Raw genomic sequence first — 26,895 nt, forward strand, 5'->3', positions numbered from 1 at the left:
CTCAGGGGTTTTCCATCAACTCCTTCCACCTTTTGGTCCACATCTTTCTGCAAACGGCGAATGCCGGCCTTGTCAGCCCAAACCAAATCCATAAAGCAACCTGCAGTGCCGCAGTCCAGTAGCGCCAGGACCTCTTGGGACTGCTGAGAGATGAACAACTCAACTCCTACTACCATGAGACGGTTGTCTTCTGTGGTATTCATTGGTGTTACTGATAAAGAAACAAAGGGACCAGGAAATCCCCCTCGGTAACTTGTCCCTACTAGTTCCGAGGAATGGTGTTTCCCGATCGTCATGGTGGTACATCAGGACAGTCCCTAAGAATGTGCTGGTTGGATCCACAATACATACACAGGTTGTTCTCCCTGCGTCTTCTTCTTTCTTCCGAGGTAAGTGGCCCTCGAGTAGTCCCAATCTGCATTGGTTCTTCTTTCGACAGACAGGTAGGAGAGGGGGAGGTAATCCCAGGATCAGCCGTAGCAGGAAATCCACGCTGCTTTCGACGTTCAGACCGCCGCTCTGAAAGGCAGAAATCCAGCTGTACCACTGTAGACCACAAGTCGGTTAACGTAGCGGGTCTGGTTACCCTTGCCAATTCGTCCTTAAGGTCTTCCCTCAATCCTCGACGAAAAATGGTGTACTGGGCGTTCTCTTGCCAGCCTGCGTCTGCAGCCACCCGTTTGAAGCGGGAAATGTAGGACAGAAGATCTGAATTTCCCTGTCGAATATCAAGTAACTGTTCGCTGGCAACTACCGCAGTCTCTTGCCTTTCAAAGGCCAATTTGAACTGGGCGGTGAACCCGGCGCAATTGTGTAATAACGGGCTAGCACCGGTCACAAGTGGAGTAGCCCAGGAAAGAGCATTGCCCGTAAGATTAGAAATCAGAAAACCTATGCGGGCTGGATCTGAGGCATAGATCTGAGGTCTGAAGGTGAAATAGATTATACAAGCCTCCATGAATTCTTTAAATCTATTAGGTGAACCATCATATTTGCCGCAGGCTAAAGGCATGGGAGGTAGATCACTCCGGGACTGTTCGAATCGGTCGACTCGCTGTCTCAGAGCAGTGTTTTCGGCCTTCACAGCCTGTAATTCTAATGTCATATTCTGCATTGCTGTAAGCAGCTCTTAGGCCTGTTCCAGGGTACTCATTGATATCTCCTTTTGGCGTTGCAAACTGTCAGGTTTGATAGGAGCAAGCGGATTATCTTCTATGTCTGATATATCAATGTCCACCTCCCCTTTCTCCTCACCTGTCTCTTCAGAGAAGGGTTCTCGTCTGGAGGTCTTGTTCTTGGGTCTTTTCTTCTTTGTGAAGAGATACGGCCGTCCGCGGGAAGAAGCCACCCTGATTCCCTGATAAACAGGGAAGCAGACGGCTCCCGTCCCGCAGGAACCAATGCGAGAGGAAAAAAGCAGCCGCTTAAAAAAAACCTCTCTACGGATGTAGCTGGAACTGATGCCGTTCAGGAAGCAATGACAAATGTCGTCCGGAATTGTAGGTAAGACGAGCAGGAGCAGCAGATAACCTCGGAGATGAAGGTAAGTTCCTCAATGCCGCTGAGGACCAGAGAAGTCCGGATTGCAGAATAGCTGGTACTGAGCAAGAAGCAGTGCAAAGGACTAGTGAAAAATCAGGCACCGCTGAAGGACTGTAAAGGAAGCACCGACAGGGACCAGGGAAGCGGTCCGGGAGAAAAGAAAGAGGAGATAGACTCAAAACGGTGCGGGGACCGTAAGGACAGGAATATCAGAGAAGGAGAAGGGAGGAGGAGATTGCACGGAGAGAAAAATCCGCGCGAGGAACAGCGGAAAAACAACAGGTACAGAGCAAAGGTAAGAAGTAGCACGGCAACAAAGCGAAAGGAAACAAATTTGCAACGCACAGAGCCCAGAGAAGGGCGTGGCTAAATACGGAAAGGAGAAAACGAGGGAAAAGACTAGACCGTCAAACCAGGAAGTGAAAGAAAAACACGGGACAGTCTAATGGCGCCGCCAACGCCAAGCTTTCCATAGCCGCCAGCGACCACCAAAAGACGGCGGCATGACAGTCCGGCACTTTTACAGCACCACAAAACACACGTTTGCCAGTGGGAGTCACTGATTTATCTCCAGCCAAGAGCTGTAGGTCAATCAGGCCCCAACTCATGTTGGAGTGGTGAAGCTTCTAAACATCTAAAAGGGCAATTGGTGTTGGTACATCCTATGGCCATGAGGGTCGACCGGTTTCGATGGAGTAGGATGTTCAGACCATCTTCTTCAGGACCATTTGTTCAATCACTCATCAGATTTGTCTTCCAAAACGTGCCACAAGTGTGGGGCACAATATGAATGGGCTGCTCTGTCTCCTTATTGCTGGTAACTTGCAAGGCGTTCAATAAAGGTGCCCAGCCAGGAGAGTGGCTCTAATGGCCAACTAGGTACTTCATGTAGATGGTGCGTGGACTGTGGATAGAGCAGATGGTCTGAACATCCTACTCCATCGAAACCGGTCGACCCTCATGGCCATGGGTGGGACTATGGCCATCTTGTAGATATCGCCAATAACAAGGGGCGATACCTTACAAATACCTTTCTACGCTCTTTACTCACACCATGTGAGCCTTTTAAAGTGTGTTACACTCACAGGCATTGATGTACGAACACCAATTGCCCTTTTAGATGTTTAGAAGCTTTACCACTTCAACATGAGGCTTAACCAATATTTCCTTAGGGTTAATAAAACATGTACAGAAAATCCCACGGTCATTGGAACACTCATGTAAGCAATTCAGCTGTGCTGGGCAGTGATTTAATTAGTAGATCTGCTGCACTAAGATACATTGGAAGTGGTATGGAGTTGTTTTTTATGGTTGCTTCTCATTGCTACATTCCGTGTTCAGAATTTCTCAATGCAGGTCGGGCGCCCACATTTTTGGTAGATTAAGGGACAGTTTTCTTTCTACCCTATCCCTATTAGATAGCCATTGCATCATCCGCAGCCTAGGGACAGGCACCCCTGAGTATGGACATGGTGTTCTTCTAGTAAGGGCTAGATAGCTACACAACATTGGTTCCCTATCCCCCAACCTGCACCCAGTTCTAACCAACATCTCTAGACACCATTTTGCTATATCTTTTCTCCTATGAACCGTTTGTATTGTGCTATCACTAGTGGACCTAACGGTTGAGGAACGAAAGCTTTCCTTGTTTCAGTTGAAAAATGAAGATGGAGTTAGACTTCATAAATTAGGAAATCTGCTCTTAACTATTAGCCAAATGGTGCATGCTGAGAAACTGAACTAGCAGTGCTCCACCTATGATGGACCAATGGCTGAAGGATGTAACATGGACATATGATAACAAAGAACTATACATTAAGATGTTACCGTCAACCTCAAGATCCAAAGATATATGGGGATATTTTGGACACTATCTCCTGTCCAAATGCTAACTAGAGCTTGATGATCAAAAAGCATATTAACATGAAGTATGTTGTGTCTGTGGTACATATATTTAACAACAGGATAGTCACTTCTATATACGAGTCAGTATATGCACAAATATCCACTTCTCAGCACAAATCAAACTATATGCATATTTAAAAAGCTGGAAGCAAATATGAATGTACTCATGATAGATGTTAATTTCTATAGTATATCAACATGTTCTGCTCTTACCATACTATGCAATGTTGTAATGCCATCCCCCACCTTTACCTACCGACAACATACTGGTTAGCTCACCATGCACAACCGCCCCCTTTTCCGGTTCCTTCTCCTAATCTACAAAGCTATCAATGCTCTTGCTTGCTTGTTAGAACCTGATTGAATCTTAGATTACTCACCATCTCATTAACTCAAATTCCGTTCTGTACTCAACCTCACCGTGCCATACTCTCCCTGTGCCTCCTCTCGCTGCTATTTCTCCGTACTCACCCCACGCCAAAGGAACCCACTGCTCATAACTATCAAAGTAATTCCTCATCAATATTGACATCCTGTTCTTCAAATGAATACAAATACCAACTATCAAAGTGACACAATATACAACATATCACTGTGGCAAACTGTCAAAGTAGCACAACCTCAAAATGGCAAACTATCAAAGTGTCAAAATACCATAGTGGCAAACTCTCAAAGTGGGAACAAATCACAGAGGCAGGCTCTCAAAGTATCATAGTAGCAAATTATCAAAGTAGCACAATCTTAAAATGGTAAACTATCAAGATGGGCAAACATCACAGTGGCAAACTATTAAAGGGGCCTGGATTGTTGGAGAGGGGTGTGCAAGTTGGCTGCTTGCAAAGCTAATTCCGTTCTTATCAAAAGCTTAGAAAAGAAAAGGAAACAATTCCACTCCAACCAACAACACAGTATATGATGTTTGAAAGTCTTAAAAAAGAAGGAGAAGGAACAAAGATGTCCGCCGGACGGGAGAGGACGTGAAGACCTCGCTCTCCCTCTGGGCCTAGACAATAAAGCAGACATAGTGTGGGATTTGGTACAGAATTTGGAACGGCCCAAGAGCCCCCGTATGCAGTGGACTCGGTCCAGTGTCACCACCGAGACCGGTGGTCGTCAGAAAGAGCCAGGCCGGCAGCGCCAAGGTAGAGAAGCAGCAGACAGATCGAGAGGAGCGCCATAAAGGGGGCAGGCCCATGGCTTTCCTCTGCCCGGGGGTCGGAGACCACACGGCTGGCAAAGACGGCCGGGGCTGGGGAGCCGGCACATCGCAGCTGCGGGGATCCGTAAACAGCATCGCGGATCCCCGGCGCAGACTAATGGAGCGAGGAAGCAACCGCAGGGGAGGAAAACTGGCCGCCCCTAGGCACTGCCACACAGAGGGCCCAGCCCCACGGCGGGTTCTGAATCCAGGCATACTACGGCGGCCCACAGCAGAGGAGGAGCAAGAAGGGACCACTGACTTCCCTGGAGCAGAAAGACTGCACACCTCGGCCGGTGATTGCATTGTGCTGCCAGGGGCATAGGTCTAACGGATGGGGATCCGAGGAGGGATGAGGAGGGGGAAAGCATAAAGGAAGACCGTGGGAGACCTTTGGGGGCCTGAGGTTCGCCCTACGCCGGAAAGGAATATCCATCGAGAATAGACTGCAGAGATCGAACATAAGGGTCAAGGGGCTGCCAGAGGACATAGGGGACAAAGATCTCAAAGCCACGATGCAGAAATGTTTCAGAGACCTCCTGGCTGATGTCTCCCTGGAACAGATCGGCATAGACAGGATACATAGAGTGGATCCAAAAAGATCAGACACCGGGGCTCGCCCCCGAGACGTGTTGGCAGCCCAGACATCATATGGCCAGAAGGCGGATATTCTGAAAGCGAATAGGCACTCGCAACACCTTGCAGTGAATGGAAAGAACATAGCTCTCTATCAGGACCTTGCATAATCCACTCTACAGAAGAGAAGGGTGATGGACCTGTGACAAGGTTTCTCACCCAAAAAGGGGTGAGATACAGATGGACCTTCCCGTTCGGCCTCCTGTTCACCTGGGAGGGCCAACAGTACCGGGTAACCTCAGGAGAGGAAGGAGAGAGGATACTGCAATTCGGGGAAGAGAGAGTGAAGCAGAAGCTGGAGAGGCAGCAGACCGGCAGGAGCAGACGGAGCTGGGAATGGGAGCTTGTCCCACGGATGCATCTAGGAAAGGGAGGAGTGAAATGAGAGTAGGACTGAGAGGTGTTCCTACACAGGGGCTGGGTTCACTGGTCCTACTTGAGACGAAGGGTAGTGGTGGCGGTATTGGGGTCTAGGGGAAGGGAGAGGGATAGTACTTTGGAGGAAAGAAAGGGGAATACCTCACTGATCAAACACTCAATAAATGGGGGGCGGTATGGAGGGCCTGAGGGGGGACGGGAGGGGAGATGGTGGTCACAGGGCTATGTTGGTTTGCAGACCGGGAGGACCTCTGTAAAGCAGGGGACAGATACCTGGGTGTTAAACTGTTTCATGGCCGGGGCGGGGGAGGGAGGTAAGGGGGCGAGGTTGGGGAACGCACATCTGGGCGAGAGGCAAGGTGGAAAGGGCCGAAAAGCAAGTTGTAGAGGGTTAGAGGAAGAAGTACAAAGCATGCATGTTCAATTTCTTTTCTTATAATGTCCGTGGGTTGAACATGCCGGTAAAGAGGAAGAAGCTAGGGCAGCTTCTAAAGGGGGAAAAAGCTGATGTTCTATTACTACAGCAGACACATGTTAGAAAGAGGGACAGAGACACGTTTAGGTTGCCACAGTACTTGAAAATGTACCGGGAAAATGCACAAGGAAAGATGTGTGGGGTAAAGGTGGCTTTTAGGGAATTTCTGAATGCACAAGTAATGAAGATGAAAGGGGACAGAGCAGGCAGATACCTGTTTTTGTTTGCTCAGATAAACCAACAAGTTCATATATGCCCCTAATAGTAATAGTAAGTAAGTAAATATGTAATAAGTACAAAAATGTAGCACTGGCAAGTTAGTATCAAGACTCTAAAAAAACAAACATACATAAAACTGCAAAACAACAGATCACGCAAATACAACCACATTACATAGCCATATAGACAGTATAAACAAATTGGACCAAGACAAAAAAACATATAACACAGGGCTGTAGGTTATTACGGGCAGAGAGTGGAAGCAGTGAGCAAGAGGATGGAGAGAGGAGGAGGTGAAGAAGATCAGAGACTAGAGAGAGGAGGTGGAGTTGGGAAAGGAAGAGACAGACTAGAGAGAGGAGGTTATGGAGGAAAACCCCACAGGTGGGAGAGTGTAACCTTAACCAACTCCAACCACAGGGAACACCTTGGGGCTCCTCGATTCCTTGTTCAGATTCTTGTCACCCTTTGAGGCTATAACACAGTACAGGAGGAACTCAAGGGGGGGGGATTGGGAGGTGATGTCATAGAACCAGCTACCTTGCACCTAGGGACACTCCCAGGAAGGTGATGAGGCAGGCCTATAACATGATTTTAATGATTTTAATACTGTTTTAGGCCCTAGCCCTCTCTCCCTTCCTCCCCATGTCATTCCCCATATCTGTATTTGGGTTGAGAAGGCAGAAATGCAGGAAGAGTGGAACTCCAGGAATTACTTCACTTCTGGACTGATTAGGCCAGTAGTTCAAACTCCCAATCACGAATTAAAGTATCAGTGGCACCAGCAGTACCCCAAATTTGGGCACAGTAAGAATATGCAGGTCCTGGTATAGTCTAGAGCCTGAGCTGTGCTGTGGTGAAGGGTAATACCAATCCACAATGCCCACTTTGACGAATCCGGACAGTTTGTCCCCAGAGAGGAGCCACCCCCCTGGAGGCTAGGGAGGTGAGCCCACTCAGCAAGACCCTCACTAGGCCGCTGGGCAAGTGGGACCTCACTGAGAGTGACTCCCCTATTGGGGACAAGGACTCCCATTCCGATAAGGAACTCCCAGTCTAACGTACATTATCCCCCTGCGTGAAAAATGCAAAGCCTGTTGTTACTTCTGTTTTGAATCCACTGAATTCTGACATTTCTTCAATCTCTCTGGCTTCAGGTAATGCTGGATCTCACCTCAACACCACAGTCAAAGAAGGACTCACACTTTTTGTTTTGTGATGATGTATATAAAACCAAGAGGAACTTTGAATCCAAGAGAAACTCATATGAAGCAGGAGGAGAGAATTCAGAGGCAATCCTGTTACAGAAAGATGCCCTGCAGGGGCAGAGCACAACTAGACTGCAGCACCAGCTGGTAAGATCCCGGAAGGCTGGCATTCTGACCGACCGAGAAGCCAAGGTCAGGAGAGAGACAGGGACGGTAGAGCGACTTTCTCGGCTGGTGGCACGACCACAGAGAAGTTGTGGTGGACCTGGGGCCTGTCAACAGGCGCAGACACCAGACTGCATTGGAGAGCATGGAATCCCAAGCTCCGCACAAGAAGTACAGTGACTACCAAGCTATGGAAGGGAAGTAAATGCTTCCTGGAAGCTAACGCTGCAGTGAGGGCAAACAGTCTGATTGAAGGCTAGGGAAGCCATATGGGTTATGTGAGCCAGATAAACCCAAAAAGAGATAAAGTAATCCTACCAGAGGGCTAAAGGGCTTCAGAGAGCCCTAAGAAATTGAGAAACTTTGATATTCAAGGCTAGAAAAGCCACAAGGGTTATGAGAGCCAGATAAAACCTGAACAGTGATGAAGCAAGTCTACCAGAGAGCCAGAGGGCTTAGAAGAACCCAAAGAAAATGAGAAATTTGAATATACAAGCTGGGAAAGCCACAAGCGTTACGGGAGCCAGATAAAACTCGAACAGAGATAAAGCAAGTCTACCAGAGAGCCATAGGGCTTCGGGACTCCTAAGAAATGGAGAAATCAAAAGATTTGAATATTCGAGGCTGCGAAAGCCACAAGGGTTACGGGAGCTGGATAAACACGAACAGTGATAAAGCAAACCTATCAGAGGGCCACAGGGTTTTGGAGAGCCCTGAGAAACCAAAAAACATGAATATCCAAGGTTGGAAAAGCTGAGAGAGTTACGGAAATTTGAGAAACCCGAATGTTGTTGTGGGCACAAGGCAAGACCCTGACAGATAATATATAAAACAGGGCAAGAGGACTTTGGGAATTCTCCAGGATGATAAAAATACCTTGTAAGAACTATATTTGTTACAACCTTCATTTGGAAAGACATTCATAATTTGATGAACTTTGTTTAAAACCTTTGTACGGAAGGGGATCCAAAGTTTGATGCATTTTCTTAAAAACCTTATTTTGGCACAAGACCTAAAACTTGACAAACTTGTATTCTTTAAAACTTGTATTTACTGAGGTACTGCAAGAATTTTGTTGAACTTTTACCAACCTGCTTCCTGGGAAAAAGGAATCCAGAATTGATGAACTTGTGAAACCTACTTGGAGAAAGAATCCTAGTGTTGGGCCACGAAAAAGTCAAAGGCAGAGGCCTTGTCCCTGGCCTCCTTATTTTTGTTCAGTTTTTTAAAGTGGTAGAGCCAGTTAATTGGTTAGGATTTGGACAGAGTATTTTTTACTTTGGATTTGTATGTGCACTCTTAGCTTTAGTTTGTTAGGTAGGGAAATTTACTTATTGCGATAGGGCTAGAAAGGTTTTTTATTTTGTACTTGTAATAAAAACCCTTGGACATGTCAGTAACTCGTCCGACTCCTTCTTCTGGTTCGTCAGACCACCCATAAGTAATATGTATTAGAGATGGAACCAGGCCTTTGCATGGGTAACTATCCAGGCCTTGAGCAGGTAAGTCTTTGGAATCACGTCCATTATGCACACCCAATAGTCGTATCGATAGGAGACGGGATCCAAGCTTGTGTGCAGGTAAGTCTATGGGGCTGAAAAATAACATAGGCAACATGTAACTCACAGAGTTATTATTTCTGATGTTTGCTCCATCTAGTTTCTCTAATGTTGCATTTGATTACATTTGACCTTATTACAGTTGCCTACTGCACTTCTGCTTTACTTCTATCCTTTATGACACCCTTTATTCATGGTTGAATTTTATCCAAATGAATGCACTGGCACCCTCTCCCCTTTCATTAAATAACTTTTAACAGCTTGGACTCTATTGTCTACATTGGGCCTCATGACGAGTCTGGCAGGTTGCCACCAAACTCGTAATGAGGCCCAATGTAGACAATAGAGTCCAAGCTATTAAAGTTATTTAATGAAAGGGGAGAGCCGTTTCCGCCGCCTGATATCCCGGTGTGGCCGGAAAATCAGGCGGCGGAATTTGGAGCAGAGTAGAGCTAGGTTTTGAGAAAGTCGGTGTTGGTTGAGGGAGGTACGAGTAGAAGGGTATTGCAGAACTAGGCGAAAGAGTGGATTAGAGTGATGAGATGAGAGTGGGAGGCAAGGGGACAGCAGGTGGAGAAAGGTGGAGAAAAGCAGAGGCTTGGAGAAGGGAACAATAGGTTGTGAAATGAGATGACTAGCATAAGTTGGAAGGAGGGAAACAACAAGTTGTGGAAGGAGAACAGCAAAGGTTGAAAGGATGGAAAGAACAAAGGTCGAAAGGAGGGAATCAACAGTTTCTGGAAAGAAGAGAATCCCAGGTGATGACCAGTGAGAATCAGCTTCAAGCAACTTTGAATCAGGAGGAGGAGGAGAGGACTACTGAGTTTAGAACTAGTTAGAGATGGAAGGTACGAAATGGTACTCATTGCCCATTGAATTGGTTAGCAGTGAAGCCCCATTCTGAAGGCGCTGAACACAGAATGGGATGAGCAGGTGGCAGGGCAACAAGAAGGGCTCAGGTCCAGTAGAGGCTCAGTAAAGCAGGACAGAGGCTAGATCTTAAGACCAATGGGAAGGGAGGTGAGAAGGCCCTCAGATGTTCTACCATGAAAACTGGGGCTTGAAGGCTGGGGTGGCTCTCCTGCCTCTAGACATCATGCAGCGGCTGTTGGCATACCTCATGGCCAAGATGCAGCGACAGCTACTGGGAATGGGGGTGATGAACGCCCTCCACATCAGGATAGAAAAACCGAAGAATCCTTTTAGAACCAAGCCTTAAGAGACTGTGAGTGCTGGGGTAGCATTCCCACCAGCCAAGGCTTGTGAAACATTTAAACAGACTTCTTGTTGTCTTTCTTTAAACTGATCCAACAAATGATAGACTGTGATTGAACTTCATTTCACTTATATTTCTTTTTTTGCAACTTGGGGAGTCAAGAAAGAATCCCTTCAGATTTAATTTTTCTAAGTTATTTCTTCTCCAGAGAGAAAGAGAAGGGTAACAAAATGGAAAGCATAGATTGGTATTACACCCAGGGTTTATTTGTTTATCTGTTCTTGAGATTTCGAATTTTGAATGGAGAATAAAGAAAAATACTTTTGAAAAGTCAACCGATATGTCGTCCATTATCTTGTCCTATGTCCATAGTATGACAGAAGTAATAATGTTCCCCTTTTGCGTGTTTAAAATGAAAGACTGAGTGAACATACACCCTTGAGTCTGACTGGTGTTAATCTCTTTTGGCTTCACAGGTGAGATATTGTGATGATCCTAGAACTTGGTGTATGTTTTATCTCTAAATACTCCAAAGAACTATTCCCCCACCAGAAAGGGAATTTGTCCAGCAAAGACATAAACGTAGAGCGGTACTCAATGATATTTAAGCCTTTAGATTTCACACACCTCTCCGAGAACCTTGAAACATCCTTGAAGTGCACCAATTCTGTCATCATCTGTAGCATGGGCTCTGAGTTTTTCATGTACAGGAGAATGTCACTGGCATACAATTCCATTTTGTAGGGCTTCTTCATCCTTGCAAGGCCTTGAATGTTATCATTTGCCTTAATCTTCTGGGAATAAGATTCCATCTAAACAGCAAAAAAGAGAGAGGGCACAGCCCTGATGATGTATCTCTAGAGATTTTATCAAGGCTCTATTGACTTTGATTCTAGTAAAAGGGTTTTGGAAAAGCTCCCATGATCTATCAGAAGAAACTGAGCTCAGATTCAATGGTGGCAAGTGTACTCTGTATAAACCCCCACTCAACTTGATAAAACGCCTTATTGTTGTCTAATATCAAAATAGAGAGAGCATCACACGAACTTCTGCCCAGATCAATAATGTTGATAGTTCTCGAATATTTTCATCGGCATCCCGGTCCGCAATGAGACTTGTCAGGTCAGCCTTAATAAGGTATGGGAGGACCTGGATCATTTGAGAAACCAAGACCGTTGCTTAAATCTTGGGATCTACATTTAGTAAGGTGATAGGATGGTATGCACCACACTCAGTGGAATCTTTTCTGTGCTTCAGAAGAAGTGTGGCAATAGATTCTGGCATGGTGTGTCAAACAAACCCTGCACCCCAAAAAAGTTAACATTTTTGTTGCAGGGTTCTGAAACTGACATTTAAATATATTATAGAATAAAGCTGAAAAGCCATCTGACCCGCACCCTTACTGCTTGGCAAGAGACAATCACTGACTTCACCTCTTCCTTCAGTAATGGTGTCTCAAGGGTGAAAGGAGGCTGCTTAACAGATGTGTAAGGCTTTGTAAGTCAGTGTACATTTTGTGATGCTTTGAGGCAGAAGGATCTCCTGTCATATACGGACTAAAATAAGAGGAGAGAATATTCATCTTCTTGCCTTTGCCATATTGTAGGGAACATTATTGATCCATCAGTCAAGAAAAATAAGGAGTGGCCTGTACATTTGACCAAATGTTCCTTGATCTTTGCTCTAGTTATCCGTAAATCTCTCAATGCCTGACCCGAGCCCCTAGATTTATGGGCCTCTTTGCAGGCCTCATCTCCTTTAAAAAACAGATTTGTATGCCTTCCCTAGCCTTGCCAGAAGCAGTGGCACGACTTATAAATTCACCTCTACAAATATCATCTTTAACACATCCCATACCGCACTTGGTCCTAACTCTGGGGTGCAATTTTCCGTGAAGTAAATTGGGATTACCTTGAACATTTTACCCCACTTCACTGGATCGCTCAGCAATTTGTCTTTCAGATGCCAGGGAAACGACAGAGGCATTGCTGGTCGGTCAGTTCTCAGGTAGATCGATACCGGGGAGTGATCAGAAAGGACCAGTGCACTGTGTTTTAATTTTTTTGTATATTTGTTATTATTGACATTTTCAACATATACGAAACAATCCCACCCCCCTTCTGCAGCCCTTCCCCCCTTCCTGTGCCCGATTTCTAGACCAGTAAGACTGTGCATACATTGTCGCCTCCAACCGCCACTTAGCATCTACATTATGTCCAGTATTTTCAGGTTTTGGGGTCACCATTGTTGCATATAGTCTCCCCGAAGTAGTCCAATATCATTCTCCAGTCCTTGCTGAATTTGTCTCTCACCTTGTATCCGGTATGTCACCCATTCCAGGACCAGAATGCCCCAAACCTTATGCAACCATTCAATATTCGTAGGTGGCGCTTTTTGTTTCCATTTCCTAGCCAAGACTAACCAGACTGCTATTAACAGAATCATGAATGCTTTCCACTGAGATTATGTAGAAATTTGGAACTCAGTGTCAAAGAGTCTGCACATCCATTCCTTTGGGGGGAATAGGTTGGCGGTCCACATACCATTTGCTGTATCTGGCCCATAACTTCTTCCCAGAAGCCCTTCAGTATCGTGCAGTCCCACCAGACATGCCTCCAATCCCCTCTCCCCGAGCAAACCTCTGCAGCATTCTTGCATTACCCCTGGATACATTGAATGTAATCTTTCCGGAGTGTAGTGCCACTGTACCATTACCTAGTACCATGCCTCCCTGGTTTGTATGGATCTCGCTAATTTTGTTATTTGTTCCCATAGGGTCTCCCAGTGTTTTACAGGTATTTATTCCTTGAGTGTCTTCTGCCATCGCATCATATATGTCCACGTGCGGTCCGTGCCCTCCCCCTGTAGGATTGTATATAGCCTTGATACCAACTGTTTGACCCATGTATGTGTTGTAATAAACTTCCCGAATGGGGTCAAGCCCCATAGCACTGTCTTCCTTATGTCGGGTTGTTTCAGCCAGTGCCTCAACTAGTATTCCAATCTTTCTTTCTTTGTTAGCCCGAGGTGTTGTTTACACTCCTCGAATGACCTGACCTCTCCCGCCACCATCATGTCTCCCACCTTTCTACACCCCACTTCCCGCCATCTTAAAAATGGCTCATCCCCATGGAGAACTGTGGGTTTCCTAACAGAGGAGTAAACGGATATGGGATCGTCGTTAGGTAACCCTGACTAAGGAGGCGATCCTGACTAAGAAGGTGATCCCAAAGGACGCAGACTACCAGTAATATCAGATTCAACCCTACAGTCTGAGGTCTTTCTTGCCTTTTTAACCATAACAGTCCTTCCAGGGGAGTTCCTGCTACTGCCTGATTCATCCTAGCCCCCGGCTTCGACATATCATTTGAGAACCATTCGCATAGGACCCACAGTTGGACCGCTTCGTAGTATTTGGCGAAATTCAGCAGCCCTAGCCCCCCTGCCATCAGAGTCTCTAGGAATATTGTAGGGCGTTTATTTTTCCATATGCAATGTGATACCAGTTTGTTAACTGCCTTGGAAAATGATAGTGGAACTTTAACGGGAAGCACCTGAAAGTGGTATAATGGTCTAGGAAGCGTAGTCCTTTTTATTATAGCTATTCTTCCCAGCCAACGTATGAGCATGGGGGTCTATATGCCTATGATCTGCTTTGAGCTTGGAGAGCAGCTCAGGGTAGTTTTCCCCATATAAGGCCCAGATAGATTCTGTTAAATTCACTCCCAGTAAAGCGATTTTACCCTTAGACATTTTAAACGGGGAGAGCATTGGCAGAGTCATTACCTGAGTTTTGGTAAGCCCCAAGCTCAGTAGCACAGATTTAGCCATATTCATTTTTAGACCTTCAACCCTTTCCATATCGGAGAGTTTATTTAATAGTGCCGGTATAGAAGTTTCTGGGTCTGTCAGGGTCATCCCTGTCTTGTCCCTTGTGAATTGTGTACCTTATCTGACAGGTGAGAGTTAATTTAGAGGCGTATCGTGGGAGTGCTATTATTGGCCTTGACCATGCTTACAAATTTAGGGCCTATCCCCATATGTTCCATTGCCTCAAACAGAAAGAGCTATTCGACCCAGTCGAAGGCCTTTTCGGCATCGAGTGATATCAGCACTGCCGGAACATGACGGCGCTCCACCTTCTCTATCAGGTGGGCCAACCTCCTGGTATTATCCCATGTTTTTTGTCCATTTATGAATCGGGCTTGGTCTGTACACACCAGATCCAGCAGAATGAGTGACAGTCTGGCCGCCAGGAGCCCTGTATACATTTTAACATCCAGATTTAGCAGTGCAATGGGGCGATAGGACCTGCAGATGATCGGGTCTTTGTTCGGTTTGCTAAGCACCACCACCTTTGCTTCCATCATCGACTGGGTCACAGAACCACTGTGACTCTTCGCGTTAAAGAGATAGGCCTACATTGGGCCCATTTGTTTATGAAACTTGTGTTCCTCGGCAGGCCCTAAATTACAGCCACCACTTCTTCCCTAGTGATTTCTTCCACTAATCTCTCCCTGTCCCAGGTTGCACGTTTCCGCAATTTTTGCTTGTTGGTCGGGACTATCGTTTGTGTATCTGTATCAAAGCCATTATGGTACAATTTGAATTGGCCCATCTCAATTGTGTGGCTAGGATCCGATTTGTCATGTTCGCTTTTATATGGTAAAGCTGCCTTGTGTTCATTAGGGATCCTTCTGCCCAGAGTAGTTCTAGTTGGCCTCTGAGTTCTTTCAATTTTTTATAAGTAGCTTTACACTTTTTCCTACCTAAGGTCAATGTGGTCTCTTGGAACTGGGATTCTAAGTCTATTTCCACTGCTGTCCTTTCTTTCTGCTTTTGGGCTTGAAGAGCTATGATCTCCCCCCTCATTACTGCTTTAAATGTCTCCAAGATCCCTTCTTGAGTGGTTTCCTGGTTGTCGTTTTCTGCAAAGTACCCGTCTATCCTATCTCCCAACCGCTCCACCACCACCTCATCTGTCAGGATACCACATTGAAATTACCAGAGAGGATAATTTCACATATTGCAAACTTTTCTAGCTTTAGGAGCACTTCTCGTAGGAATCCTTCTTCCCCTGTATTTGGTGCGTATAGCGTGTAGCGTTCCTAGAGTCACTTTCTTAAGCCCCAAACCTGTAGGAATAGAAACCTCCCCAATTTGTCTTCTAATGTGTGCAGCACCTTTGCAGTGAGCTCCTGAGGCCTATCAAGACCCCTGCCGTTCTTCCCTGTGATTTTGCCTGATAGAGTTGTGTGAAGTGATGAAAGCAGGGAGTATATTTGTCAACTTTCTGAATGTGGGTCTCCTGGAGCATTATTATATCCGCTCATCAACGGTTCAGTTGCCCGTCCCCTTTTTGCATTTAGCATGGGAATTTAATCCCCTTATATTATGTGATATAATTGTGAGCGACATTGTTACATTTACGCGTCATTCCCTTCTTCCCTGCCTTTACCGGAGGTATAATGTGTTTCCAGCTTGTTCTGCACACGTGGGTTTTCTTCTCCCCCTTCTCCCCTCCCCTCCTATTCAGGCACTTTGCTCTCCTCCCAAACTCTCCAAAACATAACTCTTTCCCTCCCTAACCCCAGTAACTTTAACTCACCCCTCCTGCCTCCCCTTCCCCGGTCAGGGCCAGTGTTCCCGAGAACTACCACAGATACTATCATCAGAGTTTTCTTTACACCAACATACATTATAACTGGAATGCTTATATTACAAGACCCCAGTGGATTGTCATTTTCCATCAGTGGGGTATGCACCTCCTGTCTTGATTGGGGGGACCTCTCAGTTTTGTGCCTCTGTTGCCCCTCCTTCCCTGACCTCCCGACCATTCCCAAGGTTTGATGCCTCCGTTAGGAAATGTTTTATCATCTACAGGCTTTCATCACATGTCGTGACTCGCTGTTGCCTGCCTTCCCACGAGAAGAGAAGCCCGAACGGGAATGTCCATTTATAAAAAATATTTTTAGCAATTAGCCTTCCTTTTTTGGAGAGTAGATAGCGCCAAGCCGTAGTAAAGTTGGATTTGGGCTCCATTGATTGTCACTCCTGGGTGGACCCTTGTTTCACAGAGTATGTCTTTTTCTCCAGCATTGGATCTTTCATGGATTCACATGCTTAGAATATTCCCCGTCGTCAGACTGGGAACCCTCGGTACACATATATAGTCGTTTTCTATAGGAAAAAACTTCCGACACTTGTGTGTCCTATCCACATCTACGTCCTCTCCGGGGCCGTCCACGCAAGCCCCGTTGGACGTAACGGTATAAAAGGCCCGCCCCCGCGGGTCCTGTCAGATTTCAACCGTCTCCAAAGATAGTGGGATCTCCTCGCGTAGTCTCTACTGCTAGAATTTGTCAAATTGTCGAACTCCTGTGAGTTTGGGAGTTTTATCGGAATGTCGGGAAAACCTCTATTTCGCCCGTGTGCCACGTGCGGATTGAAGAAGGTTTATGAGGGGGACGGCCATTTAGACTGTATTTATTGCCTCCACCCTCACCACTCGGCAGACCAGTGTGAAATATGTAAGGGTTTTTCCCAGAAAACCCTGAAGGATCGAAACCGACGACTGGTATCCTGGTTAAATGACGGTGCGGGAGCGTACCCTCAGTCTGAGGTGGGCTCTGTGCGCAGCGTGGCCTCGGCGAAAACATCAGGAGCTCCCCGCCGCTCAACTTCGTCGGAGCCTCCGGCTAAAAAGTCACGACCTGTGGAAAAGGACGTTCCACGAAGTCACTCTTCTAAGGATTCTGCTAAAGACTCAAGAAAGACATCTTCGTCAACTTCGTTGAAGAAAGGAAAGGAGAGGCCTAAATCCTCCTCGGGCGATCAACACAGATCAGCCACGAGTAGAGATTCGGAGAAACGCAGGGAGAGTGCTGTGAAGGCGGGACCGCCTAAACCACCTGCAGGCCCAACGTCGACGACGACGATCCAGTCGGTGTCCTCACTGCCTCTGACGCAGTCGATTTCACCCGTCGTCAACCCAGCGACAACCTCGACGACGATGACCTCGTCGACAGAAGTTCTGGCTTGGAGACCAGAAGTATTTGATGTGGAGTTGCCTGACACATTGCTACAGGAACAGGCAGCTTCGATTGCCTCGAAAGAAGACGACGGCTTCAGAATTGTGAGCCCGGAGGACCTCGGTCTACGAGCCAGGTTTCCAGCAGGAGCAACCTGCTCTCAGGTGTTTACCCAGCCTCCAAGCTCTCAGGCGACCCTGTCCATGGAGGTACTGTCCTCTTTGCACTCGCTGCTGAAATCGCTGGACGAAAGGCTTCCACCTATACCGTCGACACCCCCCGTCGACGAGCCCGGCCCTTCACACCGCCCGACCAAGTTGATCGGGGTTCCAACTACTCCAGCGGTCCAGGAGGAAGGTGAGCTTTCGGACTCCCTATCTGACCACGGGTCAGTGTCAGATATATCCCTCTCACCATCTAGGGATCCATCCTGGGTGTCGGATGTGGAAATGGAAACACCAAAGAGTCCTACTCACCCGTCGCCACCGGACGATATAGGTTCCTTTCATTCTATGATGGAAAAAGCGTGCAAGGAGTTTGGCCTGGTCCAGCAGGAGGAGAAACGGACTGTTTTCTCTTTGACCATATGGGCAAGAGTAGACGCTCAATATTTTCAATACCCATTTTAGACCATGTCTGGAAAGAAGGTGTTCATACCATGCGTCACCCTTTTTCTGAGCCGGCTGTCAAAGGCCGCATTGAAAAGAAATTTAAAGTCCCAGACTCTACACCGAAGTGTCTTTCGTCTCAACCTACAACGGACTCGGTGGTGTCGTCGGCGGCGACGAGAAAAGCAAAGGCCCAACATAAATGTTCTACCCCTCCAGATAACGAGGCGAGGCGCCAGGACGTGTTTGGAAAGAAGGTTCTTTCTGTAGGGGCCTCGACGGTGAAAGCAGCTAAATCCCTGGCGATTGTGGCCAGATATGACAGGGAGATGTGGCACAGACTGGCACCTATCCTGGACCACCTCCCGGAAGAACATAGAAGAACGGCGATGTCCCTGGTTCGAGAAGGCGAAGAAGCATCGAATCATGCTATTAATATAGCGGTGGACCTGGCAGATTCGGGGTTTAAACAAATTAATAACGGAGTTGTTCTAAGACGCCAGGCTTGGCTTAAGTGCGCCAACTCCAGACCCGAAGTACAGTATAAAGTCTTGGACATGCCCTTTGAAGGTGATCTTCTTTTCGGAGAAAAGGTGGATGAGGCCTTGAAGGGCATGAAGGAGGACTCAGATACAGCACGCTCGTTGGGTTCGCTCCAGAGCGGTAATCCTTTTCGTTCCTTTCGTCCCTATAGAGGAGCATCTGGAAACTCAAGATTCTCAGCGACCAGGGATAGATCTTTTGGTAGATCAGCGTATCCTTCCCAGGGATATAGACGCGCCTCTCAGACCTCAAACCGGCGCAGAAACTTCCAGTCTTCCAAGAGACGACCAACTTATTCGTCGTCGACGAGCAAGCAGAAAGACCAGCAATGACGGGAAGCGTACCGTTCTGGGAGGAAGAGTGTCAAGCTGCATCGAGGAATGGGAGTCCATCACAACAGATCAGTGGGTTTTGGACACGGTGAGGTACGGGCATTCCCTACTATTCAAATGCAAACCCCCAAAATGTCCACCAATACACCTATCCCAGCCACATCTAAACATCTTGCGGCAGGAAGTAACACTCATGTTACAGAAAGGCGCCATCGAATTAGTCCCTGCATCGCAGAAAGGCCTAGGGGTATACTCACAGTGTTTTGTGGTAAAGAAGCCCAACGGAAAATGGCGCCCTATTCTCGACCTGCGAGACCTCAACAAGACCCTACAGAGTCAAAAATTCAAAATGCTTACACTGCAAGAGGTGATCAAATCCGTCCAAAAGGACAATTTTCTGGCTTCACTAGATCTACAGGACGCCTACTTCCACATTCCGGTGTGTCAAAAACACAGGAGGTTTCTGAGGTTCATGGTAGGTCAGACACACTACCAATTTGCGGTGCTCCTATTTGGTCTAAAGTCTTCCCCAAGAACGTTTACAAAATGTTTAGCACCCGTGGCAGCCTGGCTGCGAAAGATAGGGCATCATGTATACCCGTACCTCGACGACTGGCTTGTGAGGGGATCCTCCCCAGCGTCGACCAACAACAGCGTACAAGCTACCTTACAATTTCTGCAACGATTGGGGTTCGCAGTGAACTTCGAAAAGTCTTCTCTAAAGGCCTCAAGGAGCTTGAAGTTCTTGGGAGCTCAATTCGAAACCCACTCGGGAATAGTGAAACCGTCCCTAGACAGAATATTGAAGATCGAACAACTGACGAGTCAACTTCGCCTACAGAGCACATTTTCTGTGAGAAAATATGTGGCAATCCTGGGTTCCATGGCGTTGTGCATCCACCTAGTAGCGAACTGCCGATTATTCATGAGGCCACTACAGGAATTCCTGTCGGACAGATGGAAGCAGGCCACGGGCCGGTGGTCAGACAAGATCCGTGTCGACGACGAGGGTGTCATCAGATCCCTCCAATGGTGGAAAATCTTTCACAACCTGGACAGAGGGGTTCCTCTACAAGAGCCGGAATTTCAGAACACCATCATCACGGATGCCTCCCTGACGGGCCGGGGTGCACACATGAACGATCATCAAACCCAGGGCAGATGGTCTTCGACCGAATCGCACCTACACATCAACGTACTGGAACTGAGGGCAGTGAAATGGGCCTTGAAATCATTCCTGCCACATATCAAAAGATCAAGAGTAAGAGTGCTGACAGACAACACGACAGCCATGTTCTACTTGATAAAGCAAGGAGGCACCAGATCCAGGACCCTCTCGGCGGAAGCACAAAAGATCTGGCACTGGGCGTTGAAACACAACATATCCTTAGTAGCTTACCATCTCCCGGGTGTGAAGAATGTGCAAGTGGATTCCCTGAGCAGGACAATGACTCAAATACACGAGTGGGAGCTGGACACCGGTCAGATACAAATAATCTTCGGAAGGTGGGGGACCCCCTCAATCGACCTCTTCGCAACGAAAGAAAACAGGAAATGCGATCAGTTTGCGAGCAGATGGCCTCAAAAAGGATCCCTGGGGGAAGCGTTCTCGTTTCCTTGGACGGACAAATTCCTGTACGCTTTCCCTCCGTTCCCCCTTATACGGAGGACAATCCAGGGGATTCTCAGGTACAAATGCCGGGTCATTCTAGTGGCCCCGTACTGGCCGAGACAACCATGGTTTTCCGACCTCCTACATCTGTCGTTGGAACGGCCTATAACTCTCCAGAAAGTGCCGAACCTACTGTCCAGGGACAAGGGAACGGTGTGGCATCACAATCCGGACAGCCTCAACTTAACAGCATGGCTCCTGACTTCTCAGAGTTTGGCAGCTTGAAAGTCTCGTCGGATTGCCGGAGAATTCTACAGGCGGCTAGGGCCCCTTCGACTAACAAATCATACATATACAAATGGCGAAGGTTCTGTACGTGGTGTCAAACCCAACACGAAATTCAACCTTTAGAAGTAACCCCGGAACAAATTCTTCCGTATCTTCTTCACCTAGCTGAGAGTGGGCTGTCATCATCGTCCATCAAAGTACACTTGGCGGGCGTTTCAAGGTTTACGAGGAGGAGACAGTCTTCACCATTATTCAGTGACAGACTGGTGAAACATTTCATGAGGGGTCTCTTTAGAACTTTCCCCCCTACGAAACGGTTCCCACCGTCGTGGAGTTTAAATGTGGTGTTGGCTGCCTTAATGAAGCCTCCATTTGAGCCAATGTCCTCTTCATCCATGCAGTTCCTATCGTGGAAACTGGCTTTCTTAATTGCCATTACATCGGCTAGAAGAATGTCGGAATTACAGGCACTGGTCATAGATCCTCCGTATATGAGATTCTTTGAGGACAAAGTAATTTTATCAACTAACCCTACTTTCATCCCAAAAGTGCCGACAGTCTATCACAAGCACTTGACCCTGGTCCTTCCTACCTTCTTTGCGTCCCCGTCGTCGACGGCGGAAAAAGCCCTTCATACTCTGGATGTCAAAAGGGCGTTAAAATTTTACCTGCAAAGGACGCAGGATATCAGAACTACCAGACAGCTGTTCATTGCCTATGGCCCGTCGGTAAGAGGAAGGGCAATTTCCAAGCAAGGGCTGGCTCGATGGGTCTCTTCGGCGATTACCTTTAGTCACTCCAAGGCCGGGAGACCCCTACAAGAGTACCCTAGAGCCCATTCCACGAGATCGACAGCCTCCTCCGGGGCTCTATGGGCTGGAATTCCTCTAACAGACATCTGCCATGCGGCGGCATGGTCTGTTCCACACACGTTTACACGCCATTACTGCCTGGAAAGGCAGCAAGCGGATGAGGTACAGATGGGAAGGGCAGTGCTGCGCCGTCTGTTTCAATGAGGTAAGCCAAATACGGTGAAGCTGTTGTCTCTTACCTTGCCTATTTTGTTCCTTGATCTTATTTATGTATTATGAATATGTTTATATCTGAAAATATGTTGCTGCTTACACACATATATATATATATGTACACACATATTGGACTGAGAGTGTTTCTTGTAAAAGTAAGTTACATTGCATTCTCACCCCCGCCTTCAATGATACTGCTATACAATCTATTCTAAGCATGTGAATCCATGAAAGATCCAATGCTGGAGAAGGGAGTAGTTTCTTACCTGTAACTCCATTTCTCCAGCGTTGGTATCTTTCATGGATTCACATGCGCCCTCCAGCCTCCCCGGATTGCAATGTGCAAGATATGTGCATAATCAGCTTTCCCTTTTTCTACTTTGGAGGGGCCGAAATCTGACGGGACCCGCGGGGGCAGGGCCTTTTATACCGTTACGTCCAACGGGGCTTGCGTGGACGGCCCCGGAGAGGACGTAGATGTGGATAGGACACACAAGTGTCGGAAGTTTTTTCCTATAGAAAACGACTATATATGTGTACCGAGGGTTCCCAGTCTGACGACGGGGAATATTCTAAGCATGTGAATCCATGAAAGATACCAACGCTGGAGAAATGGAGTTACAGGTAAGAAACTACTCCCTTTCATTGTATGAGATGATAGGGCCACTAGGACGTCTCTTGGCCTCAACCCTGGATCTTGCCTCTTAGGTCTTACCCTATGCACCCGGTCTATTCTCACATCCTGGTTGCATCTCTTTCAAAAGGCTTCCGAAGCATTGTTGTATGGTGTCTCTCAGGTCCACATCGAGGGTTGACTTGGTCAAGCCTTTCACCCGAATGTTTGACTGGCAGGAACGGGTGCAGGGTTCCCCTCAGGGCAGGTAGGCGGATGGTGGGGCCCCCCCAGTGCATCTCTCCGGGGGTCATTCCGAGTTTGGAGGTAAGGGAAAAACGATGCTGGTAAAGGATTACCGGCATCGCTTACCGCTACGGGCTATTCCGACCAACCACACCGCTATTAACGGCATCGTAAAGTACGATGCTGTAAATAGCGGTCTGGGCACGCGCACGCAACACTCCATGCCGGCATTAGCAGCATGCCGTAAACCGGAGATGATCACAAGTGAGGCGGATATGCAAATAACAGCCTCCTGAAGGCCGAAAAAGTGCATACCGACATAGTGTAAATACCGGCATCGCCGACCAGGCGTAAAGAACCCTGAGCAGTATTTCCAAGTGCCACAGGTGCACAAAATCAGCACAGGTGGAGGCAATGGAGTCAGGGCCAGTACAAAAGGAGCACACCCACACACCACACCCCCTCCCACACCAAGATGATACCAATAGTAGTAGCATTACTGGAGCTGGAGGCCCTGCTTGCAATGCCTCAACAACAACAGCCGGCACCACATAGGAGACGCAGGAGGAGAAGGAGGGTGAAACAGGCCCAGCATGCCCCACCAGTGCAGCCACCCTTACCACCCTGGCAGCCCCAATCCCTTGCATCAGAGCCTGTCCATTCAACCTAACGCCTGATCAGATCCACACCCTGTACCGGCTTGACCGGGACACCATCACCACCATAGTGGACCTGATGCACGACGATATAGTGTGCCTCATAGAAATACGCACTGCCATCCCTCCTCTACTGAAGGTAGTGTCTGTGCTCCACTTCCTTGCCACAGGCACCTACCAGCACACAGTGGGGCACATGCATGGCATATTACAACCCTTATTTTCTGGCTTGCTGAACCAAGTGCTGGATGCCCTCCTGAAGCACACAAGGGACTACATATCCCTACCACGGACTCCCCAGGAGATATTCGATACAAAAGTTGCCTTCCATGCACTGGCAGGCATGCCAAATTGTGCAGGTGCCCTTGATTGCACCCACGTGGAGTTGGTGGTCCTGCATACCATGGAGGTGGTGTATCGCAACCGCAAGCAATACCACTCCATCAATGTGCAGATGGTATGCAACGCCAGCAAGATCATCACACATTTCTGTGCCAGATATCCCAGATCAACTCATGACCCTTTGGTCCTGCTGAACTCAACGCTACCACGCTACATGGAGCGACATGCTGGACGACGTGCCTGGCTGCTTGGTGAGTTGCCTAACTGGTCCATGGCAGTGCATCGGGGTTGTGAGGTGGGTGGCTGCATACTCCACCCGGGTGGGAATGGGGAGGGATGCATACTCCACCCTGTGCACATCACCAAACACTGTGCCCCAAAGCAACTGAAACGGTACATGAAAACCAAATTCCAAAGTGATGAAGTAAGGCCGACACCTATCACTACATGACTAACAGGTAACCAGCCCACATCCCACAACACATGCACCACTCATCAGTGAATTTACTCCAACACTGCTGTATGCATATACGATGCACGTGCAACAAGATGTCAGTGCACACCATGAACCATCTTGAAGATGCAACCCACACCATAAGTCCATTGCACAGGACACATAGCGGGACCTGAAATGGGGTCAATGCATCCACGGACATGTGCATGTGGGCACAAATTATCTGCAGGCATGTGAGACTAGTACAGCTGTCCAACATGAATGTGCGAACATTTACCTTCATTCCCCTCTCATGCAGGTGATGGTGGCTATCCCTTGAAGCCGTGGCTCCTCACCCCTGTCCGAAACCCACAGAACAGGCACGAGGAGGACTACAATTGTTCCCATACCCGTACACGTGTGGTAATTGGGCAGACCTTTGGCCTTTTGAAGGCACGATTCTGCTGCCTCAGTCGGTCGGATGGGGCACTCCACTACAGCCATGAGAAGGTGGCCAAGATCACCATGGCATGTGTAAAGCTGCACAATATGTGCATCCACCGGAACGTGCCCCTGCCCCCTGACATGGAACTGCAACCACCTGATGATGATGAAGGGGAGGAGGAAGATGTGGGAGGACCTCATCACGGTGCCGATGCACAGGAGGGCCGTGCTGTGCGGCAGTCAGTGATCGCACAATATTTCTGACACACGAGTCAGCAGAGGGTGACATAATGTTAGGACATAGGGCACTGGGGGTGGGGATACATGTACACTATGCACTGTGCTAGAATAAATGACACATGCACAATGATGAATGTCCACTCTGGTTATTTTTTTTGTAACACAACCGGTGCATTGAAAGTGAAAATATGAAAGTGATTAACAAACCCTCCACACCCTCACCCCACTCCATCTCCCCCCAAAACTCCCCCATACACCCTCAGCACCCTCCCCCTCCCACCACAACAACCCCACATTAGACCCATAGGGTCCAGGTAGCCCAGATGAGGCTGCCAGTACAGTTACTCTGCGCTCCCGGAGCCAGGGGGAGGCATGTCCCGTAGGCACTGCGCACGGAGCGACCGACAGAGCAGGCTGGTCTGAGTGGAGTTGCTCGTGGACGGTGTGTCCTCATGCTGAGGCTGCTGGCGGGTAGGAGCAGCCTCCAAAGCATTCGCTATGCGGCCGAGCACCTCGCAGAGGCGGTTTGTGTTTTCAGTTATGGTCTGGCCCAGTGCCCTCAAATCCACACACCACTCCTCCCTGGCCTGCCGATTGTCCTGCACAAATTCCAATATTAGGGCAGTGAGATGGTCTACCCACTGTGCTGCTGCGGCTGAACCAGTGGCCCTGCTGGGGATCGGGCTGCCATGTCCATCTCTCATCCTCCACGGGACTGTATACGGGACTGCCATGTCCCTGAGTCTGGTCTTGTCCAGACTGCTCTGGTGTGTTGTTATCACCAGAGTCACTGAAGGAAACCTGGGGGGTAGACAAATCTGCATGGGTGTGGACTACTTCCACAGGTTCGTCCTCTATAGTGCCCCAGATGTCATTGGGGCTGTCCTCAACTGCGAGGGGGGCCGTGGCTGCCACCTCCCCAGCCACACTGGACTCCTCCGACCGTGGCGTTGGGCAGGTGTCTGCACGCAGTGCAGTGAGGGGTGGGGGTGGGGTTGGTGCACCCGCCACAGGCCTTGCTAGTGTTATATGTACCAGTGGTGGCTTCCTCACTGGGACACGGCGGCCCCTGCCTTGGCCCCTGGAAGTGGAGGGACAGTTGCTGTCCTGGTCCTCACTGTCATGCTCACTGCCTGTGGGGGTGAAAGAGAGGGACGGCATGAGTGATGTTTGGATAGCCAGCATACATACATTGGTACGGTTGCACATCCACACAATTGTGGGTAATCAGCATTTGTGTAGGGAATGGCACGTCATTCCATACATGGGTGGTAAATGCAGGCATATGTCAGTGTCACTCATGTTGGCCAGGTACTGTGCTGTCTAACATGCACATTGTTTACATCAAGGACCCTGTGTGCCTCATGGAATTTGCAGCTTTGTGTGGTATGTGTCAGGTACATTACGGCCTTGCACCAGGCACTGGCTTGGGTCTCACTTGCTTCGGCATAATTTACTGGGTGAGTTTGTGTGTGGCCGACCATAGCGTCACTCTTTGGCCAGACGTTAGCAGCGACTTTCATCACATTTGGCTTTTGAGTTTTTACTTTGGACACTCACCTCCATCAGTGGATGACGTGGCGCCACACTCCATTTCTCCAACCCCTTCTATGGATTCGGCCCCTATCTGGCTCGCACATGTCTCCTCCCAAGGTGTGAGCTTGATTGGAGAACCTGGTCCACCTCCAGTCTCCAAGGGCTGGGCACGGTTTGCAGAAAGGATGTTCTGCACCCTCAGCCGCAGGTCATCCCACCTTTTGCGGCAATCCTTGACGGTGCGGGGGGTGTTGCCCACTGCGCTCACCTTCTGGCATACTAGTGCCCAGATTTCTTTCTTTCGCAGCACAGCCTCCCTCCTCATGTTGCTGCTAAACACAGTCCCAGTATGCTCGTGTAGGGTGTCCACGAGCATCTGTAGCTCTTCTTGGCTGAACCTCTCCTTTCGGAGGTGGGCAGATCCCTTTTTTGGTGCTTTAGGCAT

At 48.2% G+C, this 26,895-nt stretch overlaps 1 protein-coding gene across 1 annotated transcript; it reads right to left on the reverse strand.

The window, feature by feature from the left end:
* Positions 1 to 1,467: 1,467 nt before the first annotated feature.
* On the reverse strand, positions 1,468 to 26,895 carry LOC138480611 (nuclear apoptosis-inducing factor 1-like). The gene is made up of 5 exons (XM_069612312.1): positions 26,475 to 26,895; positions 15,271 to 15,480; positions 12,924 to 12,958; positions 11,129 to 11,313; positions 1,468 to 1,600 (listed from the first exon to the last, which is right to left on the reverse strand). Exons 1-5 carry the CDS (start codon positions 26,893 to 26,895, stop codon positions 1,468 to 1,470), a joined length of 984 nt encoding a protein of 327 aa, XP_069468413.1.

The sequence above is a fragment of the Ambystoma mexicanum genome, chromosome 5p (genome assembly GCF_040938575.1).
Source record: "Ambystoma mexicanum isolate Mex_15411 chromosome 5p, UKY_AmexF1_1, whole genome shotgun sequence".
In the NCBI taxonomy this organism is placed as follows: Eukaryota; Metazoa; Chordata; class Amphibia; order Caudata; family Ambystomatidae; genus Ambystoma; species Ambystoma mexicanum.

What these genes read in the sequence shown, in the direction of transcription:
- LOC138480611 (XM_069612312.1), bottom strand. Translation starts at nt 26,895, where the DNA reads ATGCCTAAAGCACCAAAAAAGGGATCTGCCCACCTCCGAAAGGAGAGG. An exon ending in CACGTCATCCACTGATGGAG is followed by an intron (nt 15,481 to 26,474) that starts GTGAGTGTCCAA and finishes GTATCCTGACAG; the next exon opens with ATGAGGTGGTGGTGGAGCGG. An exon ending in ATTCTGTTAATAGCAGTCTG is followed by an intron (nt 11,314 to 12,923) that starts GTTAGTCTTGGC and finishes TTTGCTGTTTAG; the next exon opens with ATGGAATCTTATTCCCAGAA.